The sequence below is a fragment of the Galeopterus variegatus genome, unplaced genomic scaffold, assembly GCF_000696425.1.
Source record: "Galeopterus variegatus unplaced genomic scaffold, G_variegatus-3.0.2 Scaffold1075, whole genome shotgun sequence".
Classification (NCBI taxonomy): Eukaryota; Metazoa; Chordata; class Mammalia; order Dermoptera; family Cynocephalidae; genus Galeopterus; species Galeopterus variegatus.
This window is the reverse complement of record NW_007727186.1, coordinates 82193-91391: the sequence shown is the minus strand read 5'-3', so window position 1 is coordinate 91391 and position 9199 is coordinate 82193. Positions and strand designations below refer to the sequence as shown.

General features: G+C 46.8%; 1 protein-coding gene across 4 annotated transcripts in view; it reads left to right on the top strand.

Moving 5' to 3' along the window:
- Nucleotides 1–9199, top strand: part of EP400 (E1A binding protein p400) — a 102708-nt gene that overhangs the window by 49176 nt on the left and 44333 nt on the right. For all 4 annotated transcript variants that reach the window (XM_008574617.1, XM_008574615.1, XM_008574616.1 and 1 more), the window contains exons 19-21: nt 2108–2294; nt 5305–5471; nt 7118–7287. In XM_008574617.1, the coding sequence (XP_008572839.1) occupies nt 2108–2294; nt 5305–5471; nt 7118–7287 (524 nt within the window). The remainder of the gene's footprint in view (nt 1–2107; nt 2295–5304; nt 5472–7117; nt 7288–9199) is intronic.

Here is a 9199-nt window from a genome sequence, read left to right as displayed (position 1 = left end):
AGGGTTCGGATCCCACATACAGACCGGTTCCCGCTCACTGGCTGAGCGAGGCACGGGGGCAACACCGAGGGTTGCGATCCCGTTGCCGGTCCCGGTCCGGTACGGGGGCGACACTGAGGGTTGCAATCTGTTGCCGGACACGGAAAAAGACAAAAAAAAAAAAAAAGAAAAAAGAAAACCACATTGCCTCACAGCATGAGCAAGGGCAAAGCCTCCTGAACGTTGTGGAAACTGTGCGTGGACAGACAAGGTTCTGCCATATGGCTGAAGCCCTGGTGTCAGGTTTCTCAGTAGAATATTGAAATTGTTCTTTGTCACCTCTGGTAACACACTAATACTAGTTTATGTGGAGTACGTGTGAGTGGACACAAATTGTGGCTTCTCTGCAGGTTTGGTTCTAGCCTAGCATGAAAGGGGAGCATCATGTAGATCATGGTCACCCGCCCGCTCTCAGCGGATCTGACTGTAACTTTTCTATGGTTTTTGTGCTCATGGGATGCAGTTGTGTGCATTGACTTGCATCCCCAAGGTGTGAGCGGCCGTGGCACTGGAACTGTTGGCCACCGCAAATCTCATTCTGCGAGTCTTAGGCTGGGTATGTGGTGTTTGCTCCGTGGCTGGAATAGCGGGAAGAGACTCTTGCTCTTTCTGAGCTTTCCTCTTTCCCTGAGCCTGAAAACCCAACTGTCATTGTGTCAGGTGTGCACATGCCTCAACCCGCTGTAGCACCTGGTAGCTGACTCTCTAGGTGCTGTGGGGCACACGGACTGGAAGACCGAAGGCTGCAGCCCATGGCCTCAGGGTCCTGGGGTGGCTTCTGAGTGCCCTGTCTTGGTCAGTACCTCTCTGCCCTTTCCAGTGACTGTCCTCCAGAGCTTGTCTCCTCCCTGAGAACATGGCAGACACCAGACCAGTCTCCCAGGCCACACCCTGCATCTGCACCAGCTCCTCTTGGGTTCCTGTTTGGCAGAGAGCAGTTTTTCTGTTGTCAATCCCTCCCCATGGGCTCTGAGTCCCATTCCTTACCTGGAACATTCCATTTTCAGTGTCCTTTTGTCTTCCTGGTATTTTTAACCTTGCTGAAGCATGACCTTTATACCAGCACTCGTTTTTAAAAGCTGTCCCTTGCCCCTTTTCCGTTGCCTTTCTGCCTGCAGAGCCAGGCTTGCAGGGGCCATCTTTCTGCGTCTCTGCACTTCAGTCTTCGCAGTCCCCATGCCATGTGGCTTACTTCGTGCAACTGGGAGCTGACTGTGCTGAGGTCTACCATGCTCCTGGGTGTGAATCCACAGCCAGGTCCTGTTCTCAGCTCCCCTCTTTGTAGCCCCTGTCCCAGTGGCCTCCTCCTTCCGTGGATCTGTGATGCCCTCCTTGTGTGGCTGCTTCTGTCATCTGCACTTCCTGAGTCTTTCTAGGCCAGCCATCCCTTGTGACTTCTGCCTGCGTTTCCTGCCTCCAGATGAGCTGTGCTCTGCCCAGGGCGGCTACCTCTTCACCCTCGAGGTCTACTACACGTGCATTGCTTCTGGTTCTTGCATAGACCTGGCCCCAGTGTGTGCTGTAGGTCTGTCTGCCCCTTCCCTGGGCAGTAGGCTGCAGCAGCACACCTACCTTGGCCCTCGTTCATCACCATACCCTCCATCTGCAGGACCAGGGGCCTGGAACTCTCCCGAGTGTACGCCTAAGGGACATCGCTCTTTGTCTGGTGTGCTGTCATTCTGCCCCTTCATTAGCTCATTCCTTTCATCCTTTAGATGCCTCCACTCCTCCCTCAGAGTGCTCATTGCTCTTGCAATTGGAATGTGTCATTCCTATCCCTGTAGCATGACCATCTACCCTTGGGAAGGGGAAGCACCTGAGAGCTGGGTTTACATCTGGCTGCCGCTGCCTCCTTTTTTACACATGGATGATGAATGAATCGGGGTTATATGGAGAGCTCTGAGGAATCTGGACTTGAGTCTTCTACATCACTAATTTATTAACTGTATTTAGAGAAAGTATGGTGGTTATTATGTCTCTGGAATTAGGAACACAGGTTGCAAGGACTCTGAATCTGTGCATTTACCATTCAGGTTGAAATGTCTCACATTTCTTCCCCCATGAGCAGAACTCAGGAAGCTCTGAAGAGTGGGCACTTCATCAACGTCCTGAGCATCCTGATGCGGCTGCAGCGTATCTGCAACCACCCTGGGCTGGTAGAGCCGCGGATCCCGGATTCCTCTTATGTGGCAGGGTCTCTTGTGTATAGGTCTGCGTCTCTGATTCTAAAAGCACTGGAGAGAGATTTTTGGAAGGTAAGTGGAGTGTTCAGAAAGCTCAGTCACTGTTTGAGGTCTTTTCTGGGTATATTATAGATAAAATGGTTCTTGGAAGTTGGTTTCCGACAAACTCTGTCCTGCATTTTGAAATTGCCTGGTACTTGGCAATACTTGGGAATGTTTATGGTATGCTGCCCCTTGACATAGCATTCAACTTCTGGAAATTTATCCAAGGGAGTTAAGCTCACAGGCGAAGAGAGATGCAAAGGGAGGATTTTCCTGGCCTTACGGATGAGAAGCAACCTCAGTGTGCACGGTATATAAAGTTGCTTCACTGAGGGCCAGAGTGATGCCTGTGTATTGGCACAGAGAAACCTGCGGAGTGCCAAGAGGCTGTACCAGAGGGCATGTCCAGATGCTGCCTGACAGACAGTGAGCTGCAGTGATTATGTGCTGTGGACCCAGAGTGCACGTTAGGGCCACCCTGTACCTTCCACACACCAGCTGGGTGGTTTTGTGTGAGATTGTCTCTTTAGGCTGTAATATGGGGATAATTACACACTTTCTGTTGCTTGTGTATTGACTTGATAATTCGTGGAAAGAACCTTACACAGTAGTCCTCCCCTTATCTAAGATCCCCAGTGGATACCTGAAGCCATGGATAGTATCAAACCCTATATATACTTTGTCTTTTCCTATATGTACATACCTATGATAAAGTTTCATTTATAAGTCAGGCACAGTGAGAGATTAACAACTAATAAAAAATAGAACAATTATACCAATGTACTGTAATCAAAGTTATGTGAACCTGTGCTTATGCTCTTGTGAGCTCTCTCCCTCTCTTTCAGAATATCTTCTTGTACTATACTGCAAGTAACTGAAACTGCAGATAGTGGGGGACTACTGTATTGTACCTAGCACCTGAGAGCTCAGTATATGATATTTCTGTTGTTTTCATTCATTTATTCAGCAAATACTTATCGAATGCCTACCAGGTGCCAGCCATTTTTCTAGACATTGGAACTAACAAAACAGTGAGCAGGACAGCCAGCAATCCCTGCTCTTCTGGGGTCTCCTTCCTTCTTTCTGTTTATCTGTCTAATATCTCAGGGTATTAGAGCAGAGATATTACATATGTAGTAGTTTTTATGATGTACTTTCATTTTTTTTTTTTTCCCTTTTGTCTTTTTTCGTGACTGGTAACGGGATCGCAACCCTCGGTGTCGCGCCCGTACCGCGACCGGCAATGGGATCGCAATCCTCGGTGCCGTGCCCGCACCGCGCTCAACCAGTGAGCGGACCAGTCTCTATATGGGATCCGAACCCTCGGCGGGAGCGCCACCGGGCTCCCAAGCGCCACACTCTATCGAGTGCATCACCGGGCCAGCCCATGATGTACTTTCATTTTAAAAACAACTTTATTGAGATAATTCACGTACCATAAGACTCAACTTTCCAAAGTGTACAATTTGCTGGTTTTATTGTATTCACAGAGTTGTATATCCATCACCACTAGTTCCAGAACATTCCATTACCCCAAGAAGAAATCCCATACACATGAGCTTTCAATTCCCATTCTTCTTCCCTCCAGCCCTGTCAACCACTAATTTACTTCTGTCTCTATGGATTTGCCTGCTCTAGACATTTCATATAAATGGAATCATATGTGGCCTTTTGGATCTGGGTTCTTGGCATAATATTTTCAAGTTTCATCCACGTTGTAATATGTGTCAGAATTTCATTTCTTTTTAAGACTGAATAATGTTATGTTGCATGGGATAGACCACATTTTGTTTATCCATTGATTGGTTGATGGATATTTGGTGTTTCCACTTTTTGACTGTTATAAATAACGCTGCTGTGAATGTTTATCTACATAGTTTTGTGTGGACATAGATATGTACCTGAGAGTAGTGAAAACTTAAGAGTGGAATAGCTGGGTTGTGTGGTTGCTCTTGTTCAGCCTTCTCAGAGGCTACACCATTTTACATCCCCACCAGCTGTGTGCGAGGGGTTCACTTTCTCCATACCCTCACCAGCACCTTCTGGTTTTTTTTTTTACTTTAAAAAAAATTTTTTTTTCCTTTTTGTCTTTTTTTACTGACCGGTAACAGGATCGCAACCCTCGGTGTAGCGCCCGTACCGGGGACCGGCAACGGGATCGCAACCCTCGGTGTTGCGCCCGCACCACGCTCAGCCAGTGAGCGGGAACTGGTCTCCACATGGGATCCAAACCCTCGGCGGGAGCGCCGCCGCACTCCCAAGCGGCGCACTCTCCAGTGCGCCACCGGGCCGGCCCTAAAAAATTTTTAACTTTTCTTTTTTTTTTTTTTTTCCATTTTTCCCCCCATATTTCTTTGTTTTTGTAGTTGTTTTTCATTTTTTGTCTTTGTTTTGTCTTTTTAACATCTTTTTTTTGATTCTCATCATCCTAGTGGGTGTGAAGTTGTACTTTCATTCTTTAATGTCCTAAGAGAAACACAGGTGAGTGATGCAAGGATGGGCGCTTGCTCCTGCTGTGGACTCAGACAGTGCATCTTCCTGTGTCCTTCTTGACTGCTGAGTGCTGTTGGACTAGCACCATGACTGGGCCGCAGTATCACTCCCCGCCCCATGTGGCTGTTTGTCACTGAGACCCCAAGAAGGCTACCTCCAGTCTTGTCTGGAGTAAATCATACAGGGATCACCAATTAGAGGTGTGCAGTGTCTCCCACCGGCATGCACGCACCAATGCACTCAGGTCTTTCCTGAGGCCCCCCCCCTTCTCAGAGAGGCTCGTCCTCTCCAGGTGTCCAGACCAGCAGTGTCCTAGATTCTGCCCTTTTGCTCCTGCTGCATCTGGCTTGTCTGTCAGTGCTGCCTTGTCCATTTCCACTGCTATTGGAGAGGCCCAAGTGCCGTCATTTCCAATTTACAGATAGGGATACCAGAACCATGAGATCCGGGGCCTGGTCTTTCCATTTTGTAGTAGGTTTTGATTTTTTGTCAAGTGCTTTTTCTACCACCTCATGTAGCAAGATTTTTTTTTTCTTTTTCAACTTAGGAAACCGATCTTTCTATATTTGATCTCATTGGGTTAGAAAATAAAATCACTCGCCATGAGGCAGAATTGCTGTCTAAGAAGAAGGTAACGAGGAAACTCATGGAGGAGCTGCTTACCTTGCCACCCCCACCAGCCCGGCCGGTGGCCGTGAAGCTGAAGGCCAGCAGGTGTGTGCACCCACCGGCTGCTGTGAGGAAGGGGGGGATACTTGGGGATCGGCTTGCAGGGCTGTGGGGCTAGGGCACCTTCCTCAGCTGACCTTGGGCTATAAATGGTGAAAAGAAAGGCTGTTAATCTAATTTAGTCATTTGCTTTTCCTGGGAATTTCCCACATATCTTTGGTTTCTGTGAGCGTAGCTGGTTACAGACATCTCTTGGGCAGTGCAGTGTGGCTACGCACCTGCCCTGAAGAACGACCCTGTTGGTCGTTGTTAAGCAAACTTTAGGATTTGGGGGTGCTGTTGGGGCTGAATTTAATCTGGTGCCTGGTAGCAGGTGTCACGGCCAGACCAGACATCCGGTTGTGAGAGCAAAGGGCATGCCCTTAGGGTGTGGCATGGAATGGTAGAAGCTCCAGCCCTGACAATGCAGAGCATTGTTCTTATAGATGACGTCAGTTAGACATCTAAAATGAGGGTGTTGTAGGTGTCACAAGGCTGGGAGGGCCAGATATATCAGGTTAAATCAAAATATAAGTGATTTAAGACAGGCTACATCCAGCAATTGGAAACATGGAAAATCCCATACTTGGGTTAAAAAAAGAGAAAGAGAATAGGGGTTTTGGAGATAAGGAGGCTGATTCTGTAGACTGGTTACCTGCTCTTCTTGCTACTCCTCTACTTGGCCCCGTCAGAGACTTTGAACAAATAATACTTATCTCACCAACACCGGGCAGTTTCTGCATAGCCTGAGGACCCGCAGACCACAGTAGACCGCTCTTCAGGGAGCCTGAAGCCTTTAGTTAAATAAACGATGGAGTCCGTTCCATTTGCTGGTGCTAGTTGGACTTCATTTAATGGCTTTTGATGGCCTGTTACTTTGTACAGGGGTTTTGAAAACTGCCATTGTGGCTTTCCAAGTGATGGAAGAGAACATTTTCCATTACACTAAAATTCAAGAAAGACAGCCTGATTCGGACCCTTTTTGAGTTATCCTCACTGTTACTGTGAGCACCATTACTATTCCTGTCATTTCTGTCTGTTACCTGAACTGCCATGTTATCAAATCATTTTGTCAAGTTGACTTTTCCTCCCATTTCACTATTATTCTCAACAGTGTTATCATAGCTCTTATGTGCTGCATGTATTTTTTTCTGATCCACGTTGATGCGAGCTTAAGATAACGTTCCTCCCTATATCACCAAGAGTTAGGGTGGATGTACCACTTTTGTTTAACTAGGTCTTGTCAGCAACTTCCCCTAGACTTGAAGTGAGCTTTTTAGAGCAGTTCAGTTCCCTCAGGTGAAATGCTTGGGACTGGAAGTGTTTTGGATTTTGGATTTTTTAAAAAAACCTTGGAGTATTTATAGAATACATACCAATTGAGCATTCCTAATCCGAAAATCCAAAATGCTCCAGTGAACATTTCCTTTGAGTGTTATGCTGGTGCTCACAAAGTTTTAGATTTTCAGATTAGGAATGCTCAACCTGTATTTAGAATTCTTTCACCTGTCCCTGTTTAACTGCACTCCTGGGGCTGGGGACCTTCTTCTGGTCTCCCAGGGTGTCCTGTACCCCTCAGCTCCTGTAGGTGGCCTGTCATCTCTGCAGCTTGGTGATGCTGTGTGTCTTCTTGCCTGGACTGTGTCGTCTAGGTTGTTCCAGCCTGTGCAATATGGCCAGAAGCCTGAGGGTCGCACCGTGGTCTTCCCCAGCACACACCCGTCCCGGACAGCGGCCTCCACCACAGCCACTGCTGCTCCACAGGGCCAGGTGCGAGGACGGCCACCAATTGCCACATTCTCTGCAAACCCAGATGCAAAAGGTATACTTCGTGTGGTCATCTACTCTCAGTATTACAGAAGGTTTTTGTGGAGTAAGTTATTGCCCCTTTGAACGTCATAATCATTCCAGTGGATGGAATAGGAACCGTCCACTGGCTCTCTGAAGATGCCGTGTATAGTTCTCAGTGAGTTTTAGACTTTTAAATCTCTTGTAATGGATTTTCTTCCTTAAACAAGAAATTTTCCTCTTAGTGGAGTAATTGTTGGTCTGATGATGATGTGCGCTTTGGCAGAACAGTTTCCTTTATGTGAGTGCATGTGTGTGAGAACCACTCAGAAAGCTTCTGAGAAAGGCTGTTCTTGTTCTTTTTTTGTGCCATCATCTCAACTGGTGATTGCTTTGAGGATGGACAGGGTTAAATGGCAGAAAAGGTAATAAAATAGTATTATAACCTACAGTCAAAGGAGTTCTTAGTATTATGTTCATTGTGTTTTTCTGAGACATAAATAAATGTTTAGAGCTGCATTGTTGCAAGAGTTCTTTGTAAAGATAAGAATGGAGACTCTGCGTATGCGTTTTTGTGTGTTTAGGAAAAAGTTTCCGATTGATATTAATGTTTGATTGGGCTGACTTCTAATACTTTCCTGTTTACTGTGTGAGAAATGTACTGTGTAGTGTACTGATTAGCTCAAAGTGAAAATAATTAACAACAGATATAAAATTATATTTCTCTAACCCTATAGGCCATATTGGCCCCCCCCTTTTTTTTTTTAAAAGAGAGGGCTTCTTATTTGAGAGATAGTGTGAAATAATGTTTATTTTATTTCTTTAAAATTCGGGTTTAAAATATTGCATTTTATTAAGAACCTCTAACAGCTTTGCACAAACAAACCTTATCGATTGCAGCGGCAGCAGCCCTGTTTCAGACCTCTCAGGCTTCCACCAGTGCTCCACGACACCAGCCTGCCTCGACCTTCAGCACCGCAGCTAGCCCAGCCCATCCTGCGAAGCTGCGGGCTCAGACCACTGTGCAGGCCTCCATCCCAGGCCAGCCCCCGCCCCAGCCCCAGGCCCCCTCGCACGCGGCCGGGCAGAGCGCGCTGCCTCAGAGGCTGGTGCTCACCTCGCAGGCCCAGGCCCGCTTGCCCAGTAAGTGGCCTCGCCTCTCTGGATTCTGCCATCTCTTTACCCCAGAGGAGTTATGTTAAGAACACGGGGATATAGGAAGAGCCTTTACTGTCAACTTCCTTTGTCTTTCCCCTAATCCCACACCCTAGTGCTGCCTTTAGCCAGTGCTGCCATTCCTGGCCCTGAAGTGTACAGCAGGGAGGGCCTCTGTGGAGATCAGTGCCAGGCCTTCCTCTCCTTCCCACTGTCCTCTCTCCTCGTTCCTTCCATCCACTCTGCTCTTCTGCTGCCTTCGCTGCACAGCTCTGGTGGGCTGTTTGTAGCCCCTCTCTTTACTGTTAGCCAAGCTGGTGGTCCGTCACCACATGGGTCAGCTCTCGGGGAGCAAGTGCCAATAAAATGACAGTGAATGCTTTAGAAAGTGACTCCCTTACCAGCTCTGTGAATTAGCTTTAGGTTTCTAAAAACCATTAGGTCTTTTTAGTCTCTCATTTATTACCATATTTAAACCTAGAATGGATAATTGCTCATCCAAGACATTTTGTAATAATTTAGTGACGAAAAACATCACAACATTTTTTTCCTTAATATAGACCTTTTTACTGTGGCCAGTGGGGTTAGTGTGTTTTCAAATCTTACATATAACCTTATTCTGTTGTTGAAATTATCCTAATTTAAAGTATTGTGGGTTATGCCGTTTTTCAGATGCCACCGTAAGTACTTTATTTGTTAGTATAACAAAATTGTGTCGAGGCCTTTCTGGAAGGAGGGAAAAGGGGGAAGAGATGGTGTGAGGAGACAGAGTTCAAACTAATTTTCTCTCA